General features: G+C 51.5%; 1 protein-coding gene and 1 pseudogene across 6 annotated transcripts in view; both read right to left on the reverse strand.

Annotated features, from left to right (window-relative positions):
* SCARB1 (scavenger receptor class B member 1) overlaps positions 1 to 26,097 on the reverse strand; it is a 67,219-nt gene that overhangs the window by 23,268 nt on the left and 17,854 nt on the right. For 3 of the 6 annotated variants that reach the window (XM_031442498.2, XM_064481301.1, XM_031442497.2), the window contains exons 2-4: positions 6,053 to 6,210; positions 3,714 to 3,855; positions 2,058 to 2,261 (exon numbers count right to left, since the gene is read on the reverse strand). In XM_031442498.2, coding sequence (XP_031298358.1) covers positions 2,058 to 2,261; positions 3,714 to 3,855; positions 6,053 to 6,210 — 504 coding nt within the window. Of the gene's footprint in view, positions 1 to 2,057; positions 2,262 to 3,713; positions 3,856 to 6,052; positions 6,211 to 15,460; positions 15,661 to 23,092; positions 23,304 to 26,097 lie in introns of those variants that run through there. The other 3 variants (XM_031442496.2, XM_064481300.1, XM_064481302.1) reach the window with 2 other exon arrangements.
* Positions 20,859 to 23,077, reverse strand: LOC135319755 (large ribosomal subunit protein eL32-like; annotated as a pseudogene).

Below are 26,097 nucleotides of genomic sequence, written 5' to 3' on the forward strand. Positions count from 1 at the left end.
ACGAGCTGGTGCGTGAAAACTGTCACTGCTGCAGAGACCGGGGACATGTGTGTCAGGCTGGAGCCTCCCTCAGCCTGGGTCCGAGCGACCACAAAGAGCAGAGGCCCCCTGGCCACCCGCACTGGACACAGCATACAGGCAAGAAATAAACTTCTGTTGTTTCAAGCCACTGAGTTTGGGGGCTGCTTAACCCGGCCTGTCCTGGGGGACACGGGACCTGATGTTTATCCCGTGCTTTCTAGGAAACCCCGGCTTTGGCACTCAAAGGGTATTTCTTAGAAACAGATTTCTAACTCAGAGCAAAGATACGAAATGCATACGAAGAAATGAGAGACCGCTGGGTAAAATCTAGAAGGCACCCTTTGACCTCTGAGGACGCCGTATAACGTGAGGTGTGGCACCCGTTAGGAACTCAATAGGAAGACGTGGCCTCTTAGCTAGTGTGTCGATGCTTTGTTTTGTTATGAGGGAGAAAGGGGAGACCGGACTGAATGGGTTTACTGGCTGAATGGCTAAATCGATTAGTAACTGGTTAAACAAACAGGCTCCAGAGCAGGGCCCAAGTTCAAAGCCTGCTCTGGCTTCCTAATACCCGTGTCCCGTCACCTGTGCATTCAGAGCTGCAGGAGCCCAGACTTCAGCCAGCACGAGGGGAGGGTAACGGGAGCCGCTTAAGAGGCACTGGGAGTATTAAAAGAGCTAATGTGTGAGAACCGCTGAGCACAGTGCCTGAGAAATAATAAGAACTCAAAATGCTTTCCTTTTATGATTATTGTTATTATTATTAATAAATGCTCACCCAAAAGGATCCTAACATAATCATTGCAATCGGCAAACTGTACCTGAGACAGCTAGTTACTACCCAAAGTCCAGTCTCTCCTTTCTCCTTCATAACAAGATGCAAACCTTACTCAGGGCATCAACACACTAGCTAAAAGGCAACATCTTCCAGCATCTCTTGCAGCGAACTATGGCCACGTGACTAAGTTCTGGCCAATGGAAAGCAACTGGAAATTGGTTTCCTCCCTCTGGAAGAGGGAAACAGCTGGAACACGCTGTTTTGTCCTCAGCTCCCCTGAATGACCCTAAATCCCCCACCACTTCTTCACTCCTGCTGCACTGACTGGAATGTGGATGTGGTAGCTGGTGCTCTAGCAGCCATGCTGGACCATGTGGTAATCTTGAGTATGGAAACCACACCCTAAGGAGGGCAGAGCAGAGTGGTAGAAGAATTCTAGATCCCTGAAGAGTATGAAGCCACCACACCAACACTGAACAGTCACTGTGGGACTGTTATTTGGGGATTTCCACTATATATAGTCAAGTATAGGTAACAGGCATGCTACTCAATTTGTAATAATTTTCATTGGTTTTTAAGTTTACAATATGCTTTTACAAGAATCATGTCACTTACCCCCAAAGTGCCAACTTACACACACACAACCAGAACCTGTCATTCTAGTCAAAGCTGTGCTGAGCAACTATCATGTGCCAGGAACAGAGTCACAATTTCTACCCACTACCCTCAACACCAGATCAGCAGAGCCCAAAGAGGAGGTTGAGGCTGGAGCAACCCAGAGGGCTCATTAAAATCTGTGGTTGAGGGAGCCAAGGTCAAGGATCAAAGGTCAGTAGCTCGACTCTACATCAGATTATGACTCAGGATCCCAGTCACTGACCCTACTGGGTTACCAAGGGTCAAGATTAAAAAAAAGGAGGCAACTCAGAGCAATGCTATAGTTGACACTTGTGACCTGCCTCCCCAGCAGCCATTCCCCCTTCTTCTAGCCTCAACCTACAATCATCTAAGCTCAGCCCCGATCACATCACTTGAGCCTGGATCAAGCTGCACCTAAATCCATCTTTACAGTTCTCAGTTATATGAACCAATAAATTCTCCATGTCGCTTAAGACAGTTTGAGTGAGGTTCTCCACCACTCACAACCACAGTCCCAGGGCCCCCAGCCAGTTCCCAAAGCAAGCCGGTAACCAGCTTCCAGGCTGTGTTCGTGGAGGACAAGGCACAGGCCCTGAACTTCTCACTGGGCCACACTTACCTCAGCAAATAGCCCGAACTTGCCCTTGAAGGGGAACATGCTTGGGAAGTACTTGTTGATGAGGTGCAGGAGGGGGTCCTCGTAGCCCCACATGATCTCGCTGACGGTGCGGTTCATGAAGGCGCGCTCACCAAGGGTGCTGAACGCCAAGGTCATGATCAGCTTCAGGCTAATGGGCCCATTCTCCATCATCAACGCTGCGGCCTGCAGGGCCAGGGAACACCACGAGTTCAAGGCCAGACTCAGCTGGCCTTTCCCCCCGGATTTCAAGCCACAGCCCACGTCGGGAAATGCTCAGGTCTAGAAGGGTCCCTGCAGTGGACATGTGGGACGTCTGGGGCACCCAGAATCACTCCCTGACCCTTCAGCAACAGGATCACCTGTTGACTTCGCTGCCAAAACACGTGTATCTAGCTGAGGGAGGCAGCTGCGAGGCTCTGGGCTGCATTTATTTGAGCTTCTTTCGTCCTGTCCATCCAGTGGACTCACCAGGTGAGTTCATATCTGATGCAGAGCCCAGCCCAGGGCCAGGCCCAGAGCAAATGCCTGATGACCTTCCGGGTGGACAGAGGATTAGACAGAGGGCTGAGTACGACATAATCCAAACTCTGTAGGTTCAAAACCCTAGTCTGCTGCTTGCTAGCTGAGTGACCTTAGATAAGTCACTGAACCTCTCTGTTCTTCAGTTTTCCTCCCTACAAATGAAGAAAGTAATAGTACCTAACGATCACGTATTGTTGACAAGTAAACAAGGTAATATGCGTAAGGTCTTAAACACAATGTCAGCAAGACGTTCACCCAGCAGACTGGAGGCGGCTGTCTCTAGGAAGATCTGCTGGCAAAGTTGGCCCTTGGCTGGCGTCTGAGATCCTGGTTTTAGGAGGGGTCCCACCACTCGCTAGCTGACAAGAGGGGCTCACTGCGCCTTGACTGTACAAACGTGGTTAAGCTAACCACCCGCTTTCCTTCGGGGAATCTGGAATTTGGGTCCGTGCCAGGGAAAGAGTGCCTACGTGACCAGCCGCTAATAAACACCCCGGAGCTGCGGCTCTACTGGGCGTCGCTGGTAAGGACACTCACACGTGCGGTCACAGCCCACTGCCGGGGAGTGAAGCGTGTCAGGTGTGAATCCCCTGGCAGAGGGCTCAGGAAGCCAGTGCCCGGTCTCCACCCCACGTGCCCTTTCCCTGTGCTGATTTTGTTCTGCCTCCTTCCGCTGTACCAACCGCAGCCGAGAGCAGGACCATGAGCCCCCCTAGTGAATCAGCAAACTGGGCGTGGCCCTGGGGACCCCGATACACGTGGCAAGCAGTCAGTAAATCCAGCTGCTACTCTGACTCCACCTGCAGAGAATGGAGGCTCTGCCCACAACCTCCCTCCAAAAAGATATGACATGACCCGGGGAGGGTCCCTCCTTCTGTCCCTCAACTAGTACCTCCTTTTGGAGATTTCAGATTTGCAGACTGAAGAGGGAAAAGACCACGACTTTGGCCAATACCCTCAAACCAGAGACCAGGGTGCGCCCAGGAGGCACACGGGGCTCAGCGTCGTCACGGGGGCCACAGGCTGCGTCCCCCCGGGGACTGCCCCGTGCAGGGGACAGTCAGGCAGAGACGGAAGGTGGGTGTGAGGGGCCGCGGCCGCCAGGCACCTCACCAAGACCAGGATGTTGGGCATGACGATGTAGTCGCTCTCCAGGCCACGGGACTTGTGGGGCTGGAACTGGTAACTGCGGTACTCGAGGAACGACACTGTGTCATTGTCGTTGAAGGTGATGTTGCTCTTGTGCCTGAACTCCCTGTGGGCGAGGAAGCTGGCGGGTCAGCTGCCGGGGAGCCGTGGGACCCCCACTGTCTGTGCACCCCACCCGACCCGGCAGCCCCACAGCCAACACCTGTCCTCCTGCTGCCTGGCCACCGCAGCTGTAAGGACCCCAAATCCCAACCCGTCCCCTTCCACCTTTCCAAGCTCCCACCGTCCCTCATCAGCCTCCTCCCATATGTGTTCCTGCTCTCCTGAGGGAGGCGGTGAGGGCAATGGTTAGGAATATGCACTATGGAGACACAGGGCCAGGGCTCAACTCCGGTCTCCACCACTTACTACCTAAGCCTCAGTTCTCCCATCTATAAAATGGGAAAAACATCAAGACCTGCTTCATCAGGTCCCTACTTGTGAGGATTCAGTGAGTTAATACATGTCAAGCAATTAAAACCTTTGCCAGAATCAGAGAAAAAATTACAGATCAGCTGCAATCTTTATTGTTAGGTGGTTATCATTATCTCTTGCTCTGCCATCCATTCCCTGCAAAGTATCCAGAAGAATCTTTGAAGACTGGAAATCAGATCATGTCATTGTCTTGCCCACAACCCTCCTTTGCGTATCGGACAAAATTAAGCTCCTAACGTGGCCTCTAGGGTCCACACCAACTGGCCCCGTCCAAGCCTCTGGCCTTGACTCTCTCAGTCTCCCCCGCATTCCTAACATGCCAGCCACACAGGCCTTGCCCTTCCTGGACTACCAGGCTGTTCCCACCTCAGGGCCTTTGCACCTGCCGCTCCCTCTGTCCAGGACCCACTTCCCCCCAGATTCTCACATAGTGGTGCCCCCTTCTCACCATCTGGGTCCAGGTAAGTGTCCTCTTGGCAGAGGTCCTTCCTGACCCTCCAGTTAGACTAACCCCAGCCGAGCCCCTGCCTCCAGCGTTCTCTGTCACCTCACCCATTTTGTTTTCACCATACCTGTCTGATTTTATCTTATTTGTCCACTTGTTTACTCTGTCCCTGTAGGAGGGTCAGCTCTGTGAGGCAGGGGCTTTTGTCTGCCTTTAACACACAGGAGGCGCTCAGGAAACGCTTCCAGAATGAAGGAATAAATAGGAACGTTGGTAAACCAGGCTCTGTTCCGACACAGGAGTTTTTTGTGGATGGACTAAGCCGAGATCACGGTTTCCTCAACCGGCTTCTTCCCAGAGGGCAGACTGGGCAGAACCAGAAATCGGCTCTCGTATTCTAACAGCCCTCCCTGGAGGGACGAGCCCAGGAGCGGCTGGAGAGCTGCACTCTCGCAAAGCAAACCCTCAAATGAAGAGGCTGTGGCAGCAGTGGTGATAACGAAACAAAACAGGACCCTGTGGGGTCCCCCCATTTCTTTTTGTAGGAAGTAGGCTTCATTCAGCCTCCTTGACCTTCCCTGAGCTCCGAAGGGCAGATTCCAACCATTGTCAATCAGGGAAGGGAGGGAGTGTAGAGACAAGGAGGAGCAGTCAAGAAACAACAGTGCAGCGATGGGGCAGGGGCTGGGTCCTGCCCAAAGGAGATACAGAACAGTATCTTTGAATTCTTCTGCAGGGACTAAGGCCCCCACTCAGGTGGAGGATGGTGACTTCAGGCTGAGTACAAGATTCCTGGAGCACCCCGCTCTGTTACCCTACTGCCAGCCAATCAGAAGAAAGTCTGCACACAAGGGGAGCCAACCAAGACTCTGACGCCCTCCCCAGATGATTCTCCTTTTAAAAACTTTCATGGTCGAGCAGAATCTTCAGAGTTGATTTCTGGACGTGAGTCTGCCTTCTCCCCAGGTTGCCCGGGGGCCTCCTGAGTAAAGCAACCTCTCCTTTCCAACCAACAGCGAGCAGCTGAACCTGAGTTCGCTAACAATAATACGTTAGCAACTACCATTTGTTGAGTGCTTACTGCATGCCAGGCACTGGACTGGGCTTTCGGCTAACTATCCTGTCCAATCCCCATAACCATCCCACAGTGGGTACAGTTATCCCCATTTTACAGAAGGGAAACTGAGGCCCTTGCCCACAGTCAGAGGGCGGCTGAGTGGCAAAGCCACTCTAGAGCACTGGATAGAGAGAAGCAGATTGACCTTGAACAAGTCCCTCTACTTTGAGGGGCCTCAGTCTCTTCATCTGTAAAATGGGGTAATAACCCTGCCGCTGCCAGAGCCACCCACCTGGGGGGTCCCGGCCCAGCCCCCTCCATCCTCACCTGTACACATAGGGCCCGCGCTCCCGCACCTGCGGCTTCCGGCCCTGGAGGATCTCGCTGGGATTGACGATGTCGAAGAAGTAGACGGAGAGGTAGAAGGGGACGGGGATTTCCTTCCACATGTTGAAGGAAATGCTGTTGGGGTCAATGCGCACATTCTGTGGGGGACAAGACACACACATACCAGTGAGGAGGACGGCCGAGGCCCCCACCCAGCTGCCTGCCCTACCACATGGCTCCAGAAAAGCTGCCCGGTGCCAGCCTGCACTGCAGACCCCACAGGCACATGGGGAAGGGGCCCCTTGGGTTGGCGGGAGGTCTCTGGGGACAGTAGCTGATGAGAAAGCTGTCCACACATGCTGTTCTGGAGTTGATGCAATTAACATTAATAGGTAATATTATTTATGTGTGTAATTTTTTTAAATGTGTTTTAATAACAACAGCCTGATTGGGAAACCAGGAAGTGGCCGTTGCTCAACTACAGCATGTGGCATCCTGCAGGAAGTGGGCTCCGTGTGCCAAATGTGTCAGTCATTCCTTCACTCATTCACGCAACACTTCTTCTTAATTGAAGTATGGTTGATTTACAATGTTTCAGATGTACAGCAAAGTGACTCAGTTATACACACACACACACACACACACATATATTCTTTTCCAGATCCTTTTCCATTATAGGTTATTACAAGATACTGAATGTAGTTCCCTGTGCTGCACAGTAGGACCTTGCTGTTTCTCTACTATATATATGATAGTTTGCATCTGCTAATCTCAATTTCCTAATTTATCCCTCCCCTTTTTTTCCCCTTTGGTCACAGAAGTTTCTTTTCTCTGCCTGTCAACACACATTTATGGAGCACCTACTACACGCCAGGCACTATTCTCAGAGCTGGGGAGATGAGAACGAACAAGACAGACTCAGATCCCCGACTCCACGGGGCTTTTATTCCAGCAGGGGAAAGGCAGGTCCCCAATAATTAGGGTAAAGTGTGTGCTATGTGGTAGGGCGCAGTGAAAGCATAGCAGGGACCAGAAAGAGGCTTGCAACTTTAAACAGAGGAATCAGGTAGGTGAAATGTCAGCAAAAACAAAAGACAGAAAAAAAAAACAACCCAAAAACTAAAGGCAGTGAGGGGAACATATGGATTTGGTGGTGGTGGGTAAGTCTCTGTAGAAGCCATGGCCCGTGCAAAGGCCCTGAGGCACTGAGACAGAGAGTTCGGGAACAGCAGCGGGGCCAGGGTGGCTGGGGCAGAGCCTAGGAGGAAAAAACCAGAAGGAGATGAGGACGAGAGCAATTTTCCATGAAAATCCAGAAGTATAGAAGTTTACATGACATCTCTCGATTTATAAAGCTTGGCAAAAACTGGATTTCCTTTGAAGGCTGAGGGAAGCAGGTCTGAAGCCCACTCGGTCAGTCTGTCTGTCAGACACACTGGCCTCTAATCCCCGCTTCCCTCCTCAGCTCTGAGTTCCCTGCCCCAATGACACCAGTGGTCCCCCAGATGCCACCCAATCCCCCAAAACGCGACCCAGCCCATCACACAGACACAAAGATGTCACAAAGCAGGCGTCTGGGGCAGCTTGTGTCACCTTCATCCTTTCTTTGAACGTGGCCTTCCAGGACAAGGACAGCCACTCCCACTGTCCCCAAACGGCCAAAACCAATGGGCAGAGGCTCCGGAGGAGGCAGAGACTGGAAGTGGCCAAGTCAAGCCCCACCTTCTGTCCCCAATCGGCATTCTCTGGGAAGGAGGAGATTTGGAGGGAGTCAGACCTGAGAGCCACTCGGGCAAGTTGGTCACCCCCAAACCTCAGTTTTCCCATCTGTACAATGGGGCCAATGACTGCAGCCTCAGCTGTGTCTCGTTTGACCTACGTGGCATTTAAATCAAGAACAGTTGAACTCATCGACGAGAACAAAAAACTGGGAGATTTAACATAAAATCTGGATTTGGGGTTCTCTTGAAAATATCAGGAGATCAGAGACTTGCCTTCAGGGGTAACGACCCTTTATTGATAAACACATTTTCCTACCAGCTCTGGGAATCACAAGGATCAGTTTTTATAACCTGAGCATCCAATGCGTGCAAACAAAGGTGACTAGTAAACATGGTACATACAACGCAACAAAAATGAGCATTTCCAGGGTGTGCCTGTGGGTCAGGTCTGTTCTAGACTGTTCCCTGCACTGTCACCTCCCTGACCAGCACCACAACCCCTCAAGGCAGCCACGATTATTATTATTATTACTATCATTATTGTTGGTTTCCTCTGTCAGTTTTAATGAAGACATAAGTGAGGGGAGGAGTCTCCACAGGTGTACTCCCAGCCCCCCTCAGACCCCAACCTTTGGCCAAGAAGGGGAGCAGGAGGGAGCCAGGGTCCTCAGTGACAGGTTACAGCTGACCTCTTCCATGTGAGGGAGAAGGCCACAGGACCCTGGTGGGGGCCAACCCTGAGTGCTCCTCTCCCAAGTTCAAGGCAAGGAGGAGGAAGCAAGCGTCCAGCCCCACCCCGGACCCCAGCCCTGGAGCAGAAGAGGCAAAGAGGCAACATCTCTGGGCCACCTGGAGAAGTGGGGGAGGGACCGAGTGGCCGTCCTTGGGTACAGCTGTGGGGGGGAAGGGCCCGTCCCCGGCTCAGTCTTGACACGTACAACCGAGAGGGCAATTCGGGTGAGCCTGGAGTTGGGGGTGCTGTGGCGAGCCGGCGGCTGTCACCCCCCAACCAGAGGCAGCAGCTGCTACCCCTCTCCCTGACGTCCCCGGGGCTCCGTTTTGCCAGCTCCTGCCAGGTTCTGGGAGCTGCCAGAAATCCAGATGTTTCTGTGGATGCTCCCAATCGCTTCAACATCAACCGCTTGTTTTTCAAAATTGAGCACACCTGGGAGCCAAATGGTGTGCCTTCAGGCCACAGCTGGCCCACGGGACGCCCCTTGGCCACGCCTGCCAGAGCACTCACTGCTATCATCCTCTGGAGGGTGACCTCTCCGGGGTACAGCAGGGGACACGGAGGCCCGGCGAGGTCGGGGGGCTCTCCCCAGGGCCCACACGGCAGGTCCAACCCCAGAGGCACAGGCTTGGCAAGTGGAATTCAGACCTCAGGGCTGGGGTAGGGGTCAGGGAACCACCCGGGGCAGAAATCTTCACATGTTAACCTGAAGCAACAAAGAGAGGTCCACGGGGAGGCGTGACAGAGGGGCAGTCCCTCTGCCCCCTGCCCCCAACCATCCTGCATTCACAGAACAGATACACACGCGGCCAGCAGATAGGGGCTCACCTGCACGGGCTGGGCTCCACCAGGAGAAACATGACGCTAGTCCCGTTTCCCTCTTTTTACGTGTTTAATAAGACACTATCCACTTAGCAAATGCTTAAATATATTATGCTGTAGTGTTAACTCTAGGCACCGTGGTGCAGAGCTCTCTAGAATGTATGCATTGTGCGTAACTAACAATAATAATAATGAAAATCATACATAAGATGGGAGGAAACTCTGGAGGTGCTGAACGCGCTTAGACATAGACTGGGGCCGATGGTTTCACAGGTGTAGACATAGCTCCGAACGCATCACGTTGTATAATTACATACATACAGCTGCTTTTTTAAAAATGTCAATTATACTTCAATAAAGTGGGTTAAAAAAAAAGTTTCCAGTTCCAGCCTCCCTCCCCCGGCCCTGTTTCTGGGCAAAGGTACCTGGTCCTGGGGAAGCCTTCAGAATCCTGGAACCCCACTGTGGTTTCCTAATCCCCTGGTCTGCCCACCTGGGGTCAAGGATAAATCAGGGTCGAACCAGTGAGTCACCAGATAAAGCCATGGGTCTCTCTCTCCAGCAGAAGGGGCGTGGGGCTCTGGGGTTCCACCCCGCTCATCATGCACCCGCTCGCTCACAGGGAATCTCCCGGGACCCTGCTCTGCCTTCTGGATAAGTCACTGACCCTCTCTGGACCTCAGTTTCCTCATCCATGAAATGGGTATTATGATAGTGTCCACCTCATAGGGCTGGTGTGAGGTTTAAAAGTTTTCAGTGGGGGGTGTGTACAGCTCAGTGGTAGAGAACATGCACAAGGTCCTGGGTTCAAGCCCCAGTAACTCCATTAAAGAAAGAGTTTATAGAGGTAAAGTGCTTAGAACAGGGTCTGGCAGAGCCCCGAGATCCAGAAGGTCAGCTGTGCAGTCACTTGGCATGAAGTGACCAGCTGTCCTCCTCCCCCAGTCGCTGCCCCACCTCCGGTGGGGGATGGACTTTGCACAGCTTACGATCTGCAGGATAGCTTTCTTTCGGTCAGACCAGACAAGAGGCTTCAGGATCAGGCAGCTGATTAGATAACAGTGCCCTGGCCAAGCTCACAGCCTTTTGCCTAAGGTAGCAGGTTCTGTCCCTGCCCCCTCCCCTAAAGTCAAAGATCACAGCCCGGAACACAAAGACGAAGAGAGAAGGATCGACGCCACTCCCTCTAATCCTGCAAGATTCTCAGAAGCCCATTCTGGACAGTCAGGAGGGCTGCCTGGAAGAGGAGGTGTGTGAGCTGGGTATTCAACAAATGAGTTGGGCTTTGCCAGGAAAAGCAGATGGGAGGGTGTTCCCGGCAGGGGACACAGCCTGTGTGCCAAGGTGAGGACGCCTTTAATAAAGAGCGTGACTTACCTGAATGTCCATCAATAACAGATATGTTGTTAAAACAACTCAAAGGTCCACAAAGACTCAAAACCAACTGCTGTGCATCCATAGAAAAGAATATTGCTCAGTAATGAGAAGGAACCAACTGCTGATCAACGCAACATGGATGAACCTCAAAGCCCACGTGAAATTTAAAAAGCCAGATACAAAAAGCTGCGTGCTATATGATTTCACTTATATGACGCTGTGGAAAAGAGAAAACCCTAGGGTTCAGAAACCAGATCAGTCGTTGCCAGGGGCTGGGGGTGAAGGGAGGGAACGGACTGCAGAAGGGCATCAGGAAATTATTTGGGGTGATTAAAACGTCCCACCTCTTGATTTTGGTTGCCAGGCAGGTAAAACTCATCAAACTACACTTACAAAGGATGAGCGTTAGGGATGAACCTTGAAAACACTACATTAATATTTTCTGACAGTTTTATTGAGACATGATCCACATACCATACAACTCATCCATTTAAAGTGTACAATTCAATGGTTTTTAGTATGTTCACAGACATACAAAACCATCATCACTGTCTAGTTCGGAACGTTTTCATCATGCAAAACAAAACCCCAATTAGCAGTCCGTTCCGTCCCCAAGCCCCTGGCAAGCACTAATCCACTTTCTGTCTCTATAGATTTGCTTTTTTTCAGACAAAGAGAATCACAGGAGTCTTCAAACATGTCCATAATTCTCTATGTCTTAGAAACCAGCAGAGGGACAAACGCTCACACGTGTCTTCTTTCACTTAACATAATGTTTTCAAGGTCCACAGCACGCATCCTTTTTGAGTGTAGTTTGTTGATTTTTATCAAATGTCTATCCTTCGCTTGTGGGGCAACCAGACTCAGGAGATGGAACACTTTCATCACACCTGTTAAAAAGGGATGTGCATGTTTCAGCACATTTGCAATCACTGTAGCATTGTCCACAATTAGCCAAAAGGCGGAAGCAACCCAGGTGTCCCGCGAGGGATGAACGGATGAATACAATGTGGCCTATCCATGCCATGGAACGTTATTCAGCCTTAAAAAGAGTCTGACTCATGGATGAACCTTGAAAACATTATACTAAGTGAAATAAGCAAATCACAAAAGGACACGGACTGTGTGACTGCACTGAGATGAGGCACTCAGACAGTCAAATTCGCAGAGACAGAAAGCAGAACGGTGGCTGCCCGGGGGCTGGAGGGAGAGGGAGTGGGGAGTCAGCGTGAGTTAGTATTTAATGGGGAGAGAGTTTCCGTTTTTCAAGATGAGAAGAGTTCTGGAGATGGATGGTGGAGATTCACAGCAATGTGAATGCTCTTTTATTTTTTATTTTTTTTTTAATGTGAACGTTCTTAATGGTCCTGAACCGTACACTTATAAATGGTTTAAATGGTCAGTTTTATATTATGTGTACTTGACCACAATTTTTAAAACTGGGGGGTGGACTATGGATGTGAATTCTATCTCAATAAAATAGTCTGAAACAGTTATGAACGATATTGTTTGTACGTCATCTTTTTTGTTTGTTTGTTTTTTGTTTTGCTTTTGTTTTAGGGGGTTTTTTGTAGGGAGGCGATTAGGTTTATTTATTTTTAATGGAGGTGCTGGGGATTGAACCCAGGACCCCATGCGTGCTAAGCATGTGCTCTACCACTGAGCGACACCCACCCCCTGAAAAATACTTACTTTAACATCATACGTACCCTATTCTAGGCACAGGTGCTGTTTCCAGTGGTGGAATTTCTTATTTTTCACTTAGCACACGTGTCCTTTTCTCAGTTTAAAGAAGCCCAGTATAGAAATTCTCAAAGCGGGACACCCTTGGTTACCCAGAAATTTCCCTTCCACAGGAGTGGGTGATGGCACACCCGGAGGCTCAGGCCGGGCTTTGGTGTAGACCTGCGCCGTCCAATCCGACAGCCACCTGCCACGTGCGGCTACTGAGCCCCTGAAATGTGGAACAGCCTACCCGGGATGGGCCGCGAGTGTCAGCTGCATGCCGGATTTCTAAGGCTTCGTACAAAGAAAAGCAAAAGAATGCATATTAGCTTGTAATAACCTTTCTACACTGACCACATGCCGCACTGGCGATATCTTGGATGTCTTGGGTGAGATAAGACGAACCACTCACGTTAAGTTTACCTGTTCTTACACCTTTTTTCGAGGTGGCTACTAGAAAATTTCAAATCACACATGCGACTTGCATTCATGGTTTCTACAGACAGCACTCATGTGGGGTGTGGGCAGATCTGATCGGACCCCACTTCCATCCACAGCTTCCTAGACGTTTGGCCTCAAGCAAGAAGCTTCTCTCTCCCTGCCTGTTTCCTCATCTGTAAAATGGGAGTAGTGGCAGGTCCTGCTTGGCAGAGCCGACCACGAGACAGAGAGAGCACATAGCTGGTGCTTCCTTAGAGGTAGCTACCAACATCACTGGGCTCCTGACCGGCTCTGAGTATGAACTCCTGTCCTCGGCACTCAAGGTCTGGCCCCAGTCTTCCGACTGGAATGCCTCGTTGTTCTCCAAGGTGAGCCCACCCTGGGAAGGTGGACCAGCTCGCTGCCTCCCACAGCACTCTGCCCGGCTCCCAGGATGCCCCTGACCGCCAAATCCCACACGTCCGGCTGCCTTCGGGGAAGGCTGACCCTAAATGAGCCTGCTCTGATCTAATTAGGACCTGGTTCGTTCTGTGGACACTCACCCCATGCTAGACGCTATGTTCTGAATTTAAAGATGCAAAGATGAAAAAGACAGGGCCCCAGCCCCTGAGAAGCTGGGGGAGGACAGGGAGCCGGAGAATCCTGACAACCACTGGATAGCACTGCTGGGGTAACAGAACACTTCTGCCTACTTCACCTCATTAAATTCTCAAAGGCCCATTTAACAGATGTAGACACTGAGGCTCCAAGGCCAAATGTCTCCCCGAGGTCACAGGTGCAGGAAGAGACCGAGCCGTAGGTTCTGTCCCAACATGCAGGCCTGTGTCCTCACCTCTCTCTCCCACTGGGCTCCGGGCGCACAGGACGGGAGTTTTGCAGATTAATCATTAATTTGACCTGGCCATTGAATTGCAAAACCTAACCCCCTCCCCCAGTGATAAGAGGAAACACACCTCTGACCAGATGAGCCAAGAGGCTGATTCACGTACAAGGCCGGGTTCTGGGACATCTGTCCCAGACCCTGTCCACTCCAGACTAGACAGTCGGTCACTTCCTAGCCCCAGAATCCGAGGGCTCCAGAGACGTCCCCAGCCCCGTGGGGCCCGTGACACAGGGAAGACTGCAGCGTGGGCTGATTCAGTCTGCAACTTGAGAACACCATGCCTTTGGCTAATGTTCCAACTTCTCTTAATTTTAAAGGTAGGAAGGATAAAACAAAAGCTTTTTATAGGAAACCCAAGCACATTGCTAGAACAACGGGGGCGAGTTGCTTTAGCTAAGAAGTTGAGTCATGCTTGACTCCTCCATTTCTCTCCCACTCAAAACCCATCCATCAGGAAGTCTTGGCTGCTCTTGCTCTAAGATGTACCCGAAATCCATCCACTTCTCGCCAACACCGCCCCGGCCCCCAGAATCCCTTGCTTGAACCAATGCAGTCACCTCTTCACTGGTTTTCTTGCTTCTGCTTTTGTCCCTAGTCTATTCCCCCCACAGAATCAGAGTTACCCTTTTAAAAGATACACCCAATCATGTTCCCCTGCTCAAACACCTCCTGTGGCTCCCTACTTATCTCGGAATTAAATCCAAATCCCTGACAGTGACCTACAAGGCCACCATCTGGCTCCCTTGTAGCTACACCTATCGTACCTCCCTTTACTGTCCACCTCACTCACTCTGATCCAGCCACAATGACCTCACTGCTTCTGAGCCCACCGAGCAAGATTCTGCCACAGGGCCTTTGCACTGACGGTTTGCTCCTCCAAGGACAGTCTTTCCTCCAATGCCCACATAAGTGACCCCCCCCCATTTCTCAAGTCTAAAGTCACCTTCTCAGTGAGACCTTCCCTGAACACTCTTTATTCCCTCAACCATATTTACTGAGTTTCCCATTCCATGTCTGGCGCTGTTCTAGGTCTGGGAACTATAGCGGTGAATGAAGTGGACAAAGAGACCATCCTTTCTAAAGCAGCCCTTCCCCCATCACAGTCTCTCCATCACCCTGTTTTGTCTTCTCAGCATTATCAACATCAGCAGTTCCTATGGATTTGTTGACAAGTCCCTCTTCCTGCTACCTGGACTGGAGTCATAATAATAGGTGGAGCTACAGCAGCCACCTTGGATCATGAGGCAGCCTTGAGAATGGAGGCCACACACAAAGGATGGTAGAGCAGAAAGACAGGAAACTAGGTCCCTGTGCCCTGTGACTTCATGGAGCCACCCCACCAGCCCTGAGCCGTGTAGTCATCAGAGAAATGTCCATTAGACTCACTATATGAGGTCCTACAGCATACACCAAAAGGGCTCACCTGAAACAAACAGACAATAACAACTGCTGGCAAGGATGTGGGGCAATCAGAATGCTCTCACACTGCTGGTGGAGGTGAAGTTTGGTACCATCACTACAGACAAGGCTGTGGCATTATTTACGAAAGCTACATAACACACATGTCCACGAACAAGTGAATGGACGACAAATGGGGACACATTCAGACAATGGACATCACCCGGCAGAGAAGGCTAGTGGACACAGATGGACCACAGGAGCGTAACGCTGACCAAAACAGAAGCTCGCCTGCCAGGAGAACTCACCAGGAGTGATGCTCCAGGGAACGGGCAGAGCTCAACTCTGGTGACGGAGGCGGGGGCCGCGCTTCCTCGGGGTGGGTGCTGACAGGGAGGGCTGCAGGAGAGCCTTCTACGCGTGAGCCAGGTGATCACAGCAAGCACGCACACCACGCAAAAGTTCATCAGCCTCTACACCTAAGATCGTGTGCTTTCCCGTAGGGATGCTAAATTTTGATTTTTAAAAAGAAAACAAAAAGCAAAAAAAGGTAACATGGAAGCGGTGCTTTTAAGATGTCCAGCACTCCCTTGGCCCACAAAGGCTCAACAAGGGTGCTGGAGCCCATCAAATCTGATCTTTGCAGCTCTCCACCTGCCCCACAGAGACCAGCAGGAGACCCGGGGGGGTGGGGGGGGACCCAGGAGAGAGACGGGAAGCCAGGGGCCCTCCCTACAGGCAAAGACACCCAGCCCTCCATCTGCAGCGAGCCACTCCCTGCCTCCTCACTGCCTGCCCTTTTCCACCTACCAGCTGGGGCCCGAGGCGGCTTCCTGTGCCTGATTCCTCATCTGTAAAAAGGGACTCGAAACAGGACCAACCTCTACGGGAATGTCATGTTGACATTCTATGGCAAGTGTGGCACTTGGCCTCTGTGCTCTTCCTCCCCAAAGCCCAGGACGACCGTCTGGTCACGAGAGAAACATCCCACCAACCCCAGTAGGAGGGCCTCCTACAAACCCACCCAGGGCACCCAAGCTGAGGGCAGCCGGAGAGACGGGCGCAGCCGAGAGGGGCCTAAGGCGATGCGATGACTAAATGTGATGTGGCGTCCTGGACGGGACCCTGGGACAAAAAGAGGACACGAAATAGCAACTAAGGAAATCCCAACAGAGGGCCGGCCTTCGTTAACACTAATTTATGGCCACTGGCTCCTTCGCTGTAACAGACGGACCACACTCTTCACAGATGTTAACGACAGGGGAGACCGGATGTGGGGTGTGAGGGGACCCGCCATACTATCCTCCCCACTTTTCTGCAAACCTGACAGTGCCCTAAAACAGGAAGCCACTGAAACAAAAACAGGGCCCGTCTCAGGGAGGTCAAATCGGTGCCTGGCCGAGCCGTATCGGAGCTCGAGGCAAAGGAAAAATGTGGGCCCCTGTATCCGTTTTTTTCCCCAGAACATTAAAGTCATCGAAAAACGACTGAAATGTTTAAAGGCAGATATATTAAAACAATATTACTTTTAGTTTAAGTATTTTACTTACACAGAAGTCAGAATTTCTCACAATTTTGCTTCCCTGGCTTTAACGGAAGCAAACTCACTGCGTCCGTCTCCCACCGCCGCTGGGGAAAATTATCAAGAACTCAGGGGCTTAAAGCATCACAGATTTAGTGCCTTACAGTTTTGGAGGTCACAAGTCCAGAATGGGTCTCACCCCGGAATGGCGCTAAAATCAAGGTGTCGGCATGACTGGTTCCTTCAACCCACTCCCCCACCTCTTCCAGCTTCTAGAATCCACTCGCATCCCTCACATCACTCAACCTCTGCTTTCATCATCACATCCTATCTAACCACCACCCCCCTGGCCTCCCTCTTACAAGGATCCTTATGATGACACTGAGCTCTCCCAGAATCCCGCATCTCAAGAGCCTTAATTTAATCACCTCTGCAAAGTCCCTTTGACATTCACAGGTCCTGGAATTAGGACATCTTGGGGGGGGAGGTCATTGCCCTGCCTCCCACATCCACTCAGAGACGCGGGGCTTCCCCCGACACAGCCCCCGTCACACCCAGGAGCACGCAAGTGCCGGGGTAAGGTGACATTCGTCCCCCACGTGCCCCTTCCTTTCCAGAGCATTCCTGTCTGCAGCCAACAGGCAGGAGCCCCGCCGGGGACACGGTGGACCAAGTCTTGCCCTGGGAGGTCCACTACCCTCTTAACGTGCGGCCCCACGCCCAGGATGCTCGGAACATCCCCCTCCTCTTTTAAATCTGCAGCTTTGTTCTCAAAACTGGGCTCTGCAGAGGATCCCCTTCTGAGCTGCAGACACGCCCCTGCCTCCTCGACTTCTGAGACTAAAGGCTGGCCTGGCTTGACAGTGACACTAAGGTGTCAGAACACAAACTGAGACATGCCCCAAAACAACTCCGCAGCTGAAGATGCACTCGAGATCACTGGGGTGGAGGGGCCCTGGAAGGCCAGCCTTCCCCATCCCGGGGTGGCATCAGAAACGGGGGGGAGGGGTCTTACCAAAGCAGACCTCAAAGAGCCAACAGGTTCCTGCAGGACAGATGCAAGGGAGCAAAGGTCAGAGGACAGAGCGGCTCAGAGGTCCTAGGGGTCTCAGGAAGCTTCCTGCCTGGGCAGGGACCGACTGACCACTGAGCACACTGCTTCAGCCGTCCCAGAGGGACCCAACTGCAGGGGGTTGGGGCCTAGGGAACTTCTGAACAGCTGAGCAGTTTCATTGTTTCAAAAACTCACCACTATACCTCGGAATTAGTTTTGGTGGGATAACAGCACTGTGGCAACGTGGTGGCGAGGGGAGGGGGGTCTCTAGTCTTCCATGTAACCTGTCTGAGCGGTGGTTCTCAAAGTGTGGTCCCTGGACACGCTGGTCCGCAGGCCAACTCAGAAACTCTGGGGTGGGGCCCAGCCATCTGTGTTTTAACAAGCCCTCCAGGGGCTTCAGCCGCACACTTAAGTTAGAGAACCACCGCGTCAGAGACTCAAACGAACCGATGTCAGATGTGTGCACGAGACTGACTCGGGAAAGGGGAACGGGACACGGGTGGGGACACAGGTGGAACTGGAGGGCACATGACCTGATGTTTGTCAGAGCAAGCGAGGGGCATGTGGCGATCACACTGTTCTCACTCTCTCTCTTTTAATGTACCTTTGAAATTATCATAACAAAATTTTTTTTTGAAACAGTTAAAAATATTAACCCCTCCCCACCAAAAAACAGAAGGGTCTTCTGTCTTCTTGAAGCCGGGTCTACAAACTGTCAGATTTGGCCAGTGGATGAGTTGTGGATCACATGGTATTTCAAAATATTTGAATTTGTTGACAACACCTTAAAAACAGCAGAAGAATTCTGGATTCCTGGCTTCTTCTGGGCCGGCATCCCCACCCAACCACAGCCTCCTGAGCTCAGCAGCAGCTGCTCCCAGCACAGGGTTCGCTCTCCAGCTTGCCACAGGCCCCACTGCTCCCTAGTGCCTCACACCAGGCCGCTCCACTCACTGGCACTGCCTACATTGCCCTTCCAGGATCTGAGTTTGCAATCCGTGTCCTACAGTAACACAGGATGAGAACACGGTATTCACGCATTCATTCACCCATTCATTCATTCATTCATCCATGCCAACCCTACCTGAGCATTTAATATGCTCCAAGCTGGTGCTCAATGCTATTGGGGGGATGGGGTGGTGCAGAGATCATCGAACAGGAGCCAAGCAGGAAGTGGGCAAGATGATACATTATTCACGAATGACAGACACAAAGTAGGAAGAGATCAGCTCATCAAACCTATTTACCGGCATGCGTTGGCGAGCACCAGAACATCACTGAACGCTGGCAGGAGTGCCAACGGGTACAACCACTGTGGAATATTGCTGGGCACTGGCCACTAAAGCACATACGTGCATGCGCGACTTCCCAGTAACCCCACTTCCGGGTATTAGCCAAGAGAAATGAAAGCGCGTGTCCGCACAGAGACCCGTGCACGAGTGTCCCCAGCAGCTCCGCTCCTGGTGGCCCCGAACCGGAAACAACCAAACAATTAACCAGGACATTGTTGAATATTCGCACCGTGGTGCAGTCACACAGCGATGAGAAAGAACAGCCCACGTGCCGCGTGGGTGAGTCTCACAAGCGTAACATTGAGCAAAGAAGCCAGACCACGAGTACGCGCTGGGTGATTCCATCTTGACAAGGGACAAAACCAGGGAAAACGAAGCTCCGCTGGAGTAGGTCATGGTGGCGGTCACCCTCGGGGCTGCGTAGCAACTGGACGGGAAAGCAAGGGGACCCTGGGGTGCTGCTATTTCTTCATCTGGGTGCTGGTTACTTGAGGATGTTCAGCTGTGCAAACTCTGCCTGCCCGATATGGAGTAGGCTAAGGTTGACGATGCCAGCATTTACTGGGTGCCAGGCCGTGTACTAAATAAGCACTGGGCGTGGCAAACAGTGTTGCTGCCCACCTAAAGGCCACCTTTATCCCCTCCTCCTACTAAGTGGAACAAACCCTGATCTGCTTCTAATATTGGGTAGGAAGCCCGAAATCTCAGGGAAGGTTGGCCCAGGCTTCTAGTCCAGGCCCATGATCCTGCCTAGCCAATGAGAAGGAAAGGAAAGTCTGCTGGGGGCTTCTGAGAAAAAAAAATTCCTCTTCCAATAAAAGGAAGAATTGAACAGAACCCTCCCATTGCACCACCCTCCTTCTTGCTTTGAATGATGTGTGTGACAGTGTAATGTTCGGCGCTGTGGCAGCCATCATGAGACTATGAGGGCAAGGCTGTGAGAGTCAGACCGACGCTGACCCAGTGCCCTGACATCACTGAACTGCTGAATAAATCTGGAAACATCCACCACCTCCGATCTCTCATGGAGCACAATAATAAACATCTGTATTATACAGGCCACTCGGGAGCAGGTTTTCTATTGCCTGCAGCCCATAACCTTGCTCTCACCACGGCATCCAACTGCCTCGGTAAAGGCTCACTGCAAGTGTGGATGGGTAAGGATCGCAGGTAAGGGAGGAGACTGCTGGAAGGCACACGCAGTTCTGACCCCTGGCCCCCAGGCAAATCAAGCACAATCTCACCCTCCACCCCCTAAGCCAGGGTCTCATCTGAACCCCCCGCGCCCCGGATACGCCACCAGGATAAGAATTCCAGGCAGTCCACCTGTCCGTGATCTTTAGGACAAGCACCATCTCTACCAGGGCCGACTCCAGCCCCACTGTCTCCACACCAGTCAGGCAGAGGATAGCCCTTCCTTCAAACATCACAACCTCACCCCAGTAATAAAAGTTAGCTGTTCTCAAGCAAGAAAGGGCTCAGTGAATCTGGCCTGGCGGCTGTTTCTGTTCATCCCAGGAGCTAACAATGGGTTTACGTTTTCAAATGTCTGGAAAAAATAGAAGAACACTAGTTCATGACACATAAAAGTTACATGAAATTCACATTTGGGGTCCATAAACAAAGCTGCCGTGGCACACAGCCACGCCCACTGACGAACATGCCCCACGGCTGAGACAGAATCTGTTTGTCCTGCAAAGCCGAAAATATTCACTATTTATCCTTTACAAAGTGTGCCAGCCCCTGTCCTAGCCCCCTAGGTCCCCTGACCCGCCACATGGAGATGTGAGTACCTCCCCCCTCTACCCGGTGGCAGCACAGAGAACGAAATGACCAACGACGTGCATTGTTCTGAAGGCAACATCTGGGTGCAAACAGGAGACAAGGACGATTGCTGAAGGAGCCTTCCTCCACTTGGCCCTGGTTCAAGGGCGCACGGGAAGCTTGCCAAGGTCTCATAAGATGGGGCAACAGTGGCTCAAGCCTGCAGGCATCAGAGGCTCAGCGGCACCTCCTTCAAAGGCTTGATCTTTTGCTAGAGGAACAGCGTGTTGTAATCACCGTGGCCTGCGGCTGAGCAATCGGTCTACCACCTACACACCCAATTCACGCCCCTGGGAGGGGGGACCAGTACCGATGCCCCCTCAAGGTAAACCCCAGCAGAATTTTTTTTCTTTTTGAGTTTCATGGCTTTATTAACACAAATACAGTGTGCACACGGGCTGTCTGTTCGTTCTCTTCGCTGCGCAGCCGGGCGTTGGGACTGGTGACTCCGATGGCCAGCTGGGCTGCTCTCACCACAACGGCTTTGCGGTTCTTGGAGGGGACATTGTGAGCGATCGCAGCACAGTAAGATCTGTTGCACATCAGCAGCGCTTCGAGCTCCTAGACGCTGTGGACCAGGAACTTGCGGAAGCCACTGGGCAGCATGTGCTCTGTTTTCCTGTTGCTCCCGTAGCCGATGCCGGGCATCAGGATCTGGCCCTTGAACCTCCTGCGCGCCCTGTTGTCAGTGCCTCTGGGTTCCCACCAGTTCTGCTTAATTTTGACATATCGGTCTGACTGGTGCCGGATGAACTTCTTGGTCCTCTTTTTGATGATCTGGGGCTTCAGGAGGGGTTTCAGGGCGACCATGATGCCGACTAGGAGATGGCTGCCACCTCCGTAGGCAGCGCCGAGGAAGAGAGCCCCATCACAATTTTTTAATTCTTTTTTTTTAAAAAAATATTTTTCCTCTGTTTTTCCACTTTTTTATTTAACATTTAAAATTTTTCTTTATTTTTTTAGGGGGGAGGTCATTGGGTTTTTATTTATTTATTTTTAATGGAGGTGCTGGGGGTGGAACCCAGGCCCTTGTGCATGTTAGGCACGTGCTCTACCACTGAGCTGTACCCTGCCCCCCACATTTTTTTAAATTGTGGTAAAATACACATAGCATCAAGTTTACCATCTTTACCATTTTTAAGTGTGCAGCTCAGTGGCATTAAATACATCCACACTGCTGTGTAACCATTGCCACCATCCAGCTCCAAAATGTTCTCTTCCCAAACTGAAACTCTGTTCCCATTAAACACTAACTCCCCTCAGTCTCTAGCAACCACCGTTCTATTTTCTGTCTCTATGAATTTGACTCCCAAAGGGACCTCACTTAAGTGGAATCACACAATAGGTGTCTGTTTGTGATTGGCTTATTTCACTTAGTATAACACCCTGAAAGTTTATCCATATCGTAGCATGTGTCAGAATTACCTTCCTTTTGACCCTCCTATACTGTTGGTGGGAATGCAATTTGGTGCAACCACTATGGAGAACAGTATGGAAGTTTCTTAAGAAACTAAAAATAGACTTACCATACGATCCAGCAATCTCACTCCTGGGCATATATCTGGGAAAAAACTCGAATTCAAAAAGACACATGTACCCCAATGTTTATAGCAGCACTATTTACAGTAGCCAACCTAAATGCCAATCAACAGATGAATGGATAAAGAAGATGAAGATGTGGTGCATACACACACACACACACACACACACACACACACACACACACACACACACACACAATGGAATACTACTCAGCCATAAAAAAGAAATAATGCCATTGGCAGCAACATGGATGGACCTAGAGATGATCATATTAAGTGAAGTCAGACAGATAAAGACAAATACCATATATCACTTATATGTGGAATCTTAAAAAAAAGAGAGACAAATATCATTTATAAACAAGAAATAGACTCACTAACATAGAAAACAAACTATGGCTATCACAGGGGAAGGGAGGGGGAGGGATAAATTAGGAGTTTGGGATTAGCAGATACACATTACTATATATAAAACAGATAAACAACAAAGACCTACTGTATAGCAGGGGACTATATTCAATTTCTTATAATGCTATAATGGAAAAGAATCTGAAATATATATGTATATATAGATGTATAACCGAATCACTTTGCTGTACACCTGAAACTAACATTGTAAATCAACTATGCTTCAATAAAGAATAAAATTTAAAAAATATGTGAATTAAAGTGGCTTGAACTTTAAAAAAAAAAAAAAGAATTACCTTCCTTTTCAAGGCTGAATCACACTCCAGTGTACGGATGGACCACTTCTGCATGTCCATCCATCTATTGATGGACACTTGGATTGTTTCCACCCCTTGGCTATTGCAAATAATGCTGCTGTGAACATGGCTGTGCAAATATCCCTGCTTTCAGTTCTTTTGGATGTGTACCCAGAAGTGGAAGGGCTGCAGGTGGTAATTCTGTGTTTTAGTTTTGTGAGGAACTGCCAGCCTTTCCCACAGCAGCTGCGATGTTTCACATCCCCTCCGACAGTGCACCAGGGTTCCAATTTCTCCACATCCTGGCCGACCACTGTCATTTTTTTTTTTTTGATAGAAGCCACCCTGATGGGCATGAAGTGATATCTCACTGTGGTTAGGATTTGATTTCTCCAAGGATTACTGACGTGGAACATCTCTTCATGTGCTTGCTGGTCATTTGCGTATTTTTGGAGAAAACTTCTCTTAAGTTCTTGGCTCATTTTTTAATCAGGTTGTTCAGCTGTCCTACCAAGAATTTAAGACCAGATTTAACGCCTCCACTTTCCATTTGCTCTTGACGGTTCCCCGCAAGATATTTCCATCCATCAAGTCCCTCAGATGGAAGTTTAAGAGCTTTATTTCTCCCCTTCCCTCACACCCCAAGTCTAGTTCATGACCACGTCTTGTTTGCTCTCCCCGCATAGGAAATCTTGACTCTGTTTCCTTGTTCCAAATATACTGCCTCCACCCTGGCCTGAGCCACCATCCCCTCCGCCTCCTCTTCAACTCCCCCAGAACTGCTTTCTCCCCACGGCAGCCAGAGGGCTCCATAAGACATGAGTCAGACCGCGGTTCTCCGCTGCTCAGAGCCCTCCACTGGCATCTCATGGAACGGAAAACCAATCTCAACTCCTCACCACATGCTGCAAGACCCAGGCCCCCCTCCCTGCCACTTCTCCCCAACCCCGCTGGCCTGTTTCCTCCTCCTCCTCCTCCTCCAATACCGTAAGCAACTTCCCATCTCCAGGCCTTTGCACGTGCTGTGCCCTCTGCCTGGCACGCTGTTCCCATGCTCAAACGGCCCCTCCTCAGGGAGGCCCTCCTGACCACCCACCCAAAGGAGACCCCTCCCCACCAGTCCCTTGATGTCAGCCCGCCTGCCCTGCTCCCTTCAGAGCGCTTCCTGCATGTCAGCATCCAGAGACATCTGTGCGTGTCTTTATGGACTTGCTGGCAGGCCATCCCCGCCACTAGAGTGCAGACTGCTGAGAGGAGGACCCAGCACTGCAGCCCCCATGCCTGGCACGGTGCCTGCACACAGTACATGCTCAGAAGACACGTGCTGAGGGCTGCTGGTTATCAAGTCCAAAACCACGAAGACCATTCAGCGCATCCCCTCCCCACACCCAGCCCCCAAGAATGAAGGACATCTCAGACCTCGGCTGGACGCCACCCCAGCCCCCACCCTTTCTCCCTTCCCCACCAAGGACACAGGTGGCCGAGACTGCTGTCAGCTGTGCCGCACTTACCTGGGCTCCCTGGCACACGTCACAGCTACCAGAGCCCAAGGGCACGTGGAGGTTGGCTACGTCTATTCTCCTGCAGGAGATGACAGGGAGGGCCCAGCTGCCCACGAGGGACAGCCTCCCACCCCAGCCCATAGCCACAGCCGCCTCTGCTCCCACCTCCCCGGGTGCCCTGGACACACCTGCCATCGTCACCCCCACAACCCCCACCTCCACCATCATCAGCCCCACCATCCCCACCTCACCCCCATCACCATCCCCACCCCCACCATCACCATCCCCACCCCACTCCCACCATCACCATCCCCACCCCTGCCAACCCCATCACCCCACCCCCACCGTCCCCACCCCCACTGTCACCATCCCCACCACCACCCCCGCCATCACCATCCTCACCATCCTCACCCCCATCATCCTCATGGCTCTCTCACTTTGCTCCCTGAGTCCCCACAACAGCTCCACGACATCCTGCCTTGAGATGAGGAAACTGAGGCTCGGGGAGATTAGGCCACTACAAAAGTATGGCTGGAATTTGGGGCTGTTTTCTGAATCCTCACCCTATACCACCACATATATTAAAATAATAATTATAGCCCTAAGGCGTATTTTTAAATTCTCTCCATTATTCCCTCACTTGACCAGGTAGGAAGAGCAGGGACTGTCACCGACGAGGAAGCAGGCAGGAGGGTTACGATGCGCTGAGGCCGCAAGCAGCCTCAGAGCCCCGAGGGGCTCCCGACGGACACTTCCGCCCCCAGGACCCTGGACAGCCTCCACGAACCAAGTCTGAATTCATTCCCAAAGACGGCTGGTAGCTAATAGGACCCAGGCCGGCCTGATGCAGCCACCTCACAGCCCACAACCACAGTCGGCTGAGGGCCGTGGGGCAGCGCCTACCCACTTCCCATCTACCAACTCGCTCATCCCCCCTGCAACAGCCGCGGGGCCAGGGCTACTATTATCCCCATTTTGCAGATGAGGAAATCAAGGCCTGAAGGAGCCAAGTCACTTGCCCACGGCCACAGAGCCCGGAAGCATCGTCCTGGTGAGAACAAGGCCTGCTGAGGAACAGACCTCGGCCAACGGGGCAGCCCCTGGCCGACAGCTGCCAGGTGGAGCTCCCAAACTGTCAGGAGTACTTTGAAATCTAGATTTGGATGTAAATCTGCCCGCCTTTAAATGCTGGCAACTAATTGAACTTTTTTTTTAATAGCAGCGTGGACCGCACAAAACACCTCCCCAGCCAGGTCTGGGACAGAAGTGCGGGACACAGGCACGGGTCCAGGTTCCACTTTTACCACCAGCTGTGTGACCTCAGGCAGGTGCCGCACCCTCTCTGGGCCTCCAGGACCCAAGCATAACCGCACCGTGGAGGGGATTGTGAGAATCTGATGGGCCTGTACCACACACAGTTTGGTGCCCGGCACACAGTAACTTCTGCCCAGAACCTGTGAACATGACCTGTTGTGGAAGAAGGGTCTTGGCAAATGTAATCAA

Source organism: Camelus dromedarius, chromosome 31, assembly GCF_036321535.1.
Source record: "Camelus dromedarius isolate mCamDro1 chromosome 31, mCamDro1.pat, whole genome shotgun sequence".
NCBI lineage: Eukaryota > Metazoa > Chordata > Mammalia > Artiodactyla > Camelidae > Camelus > Camelus dromedarius.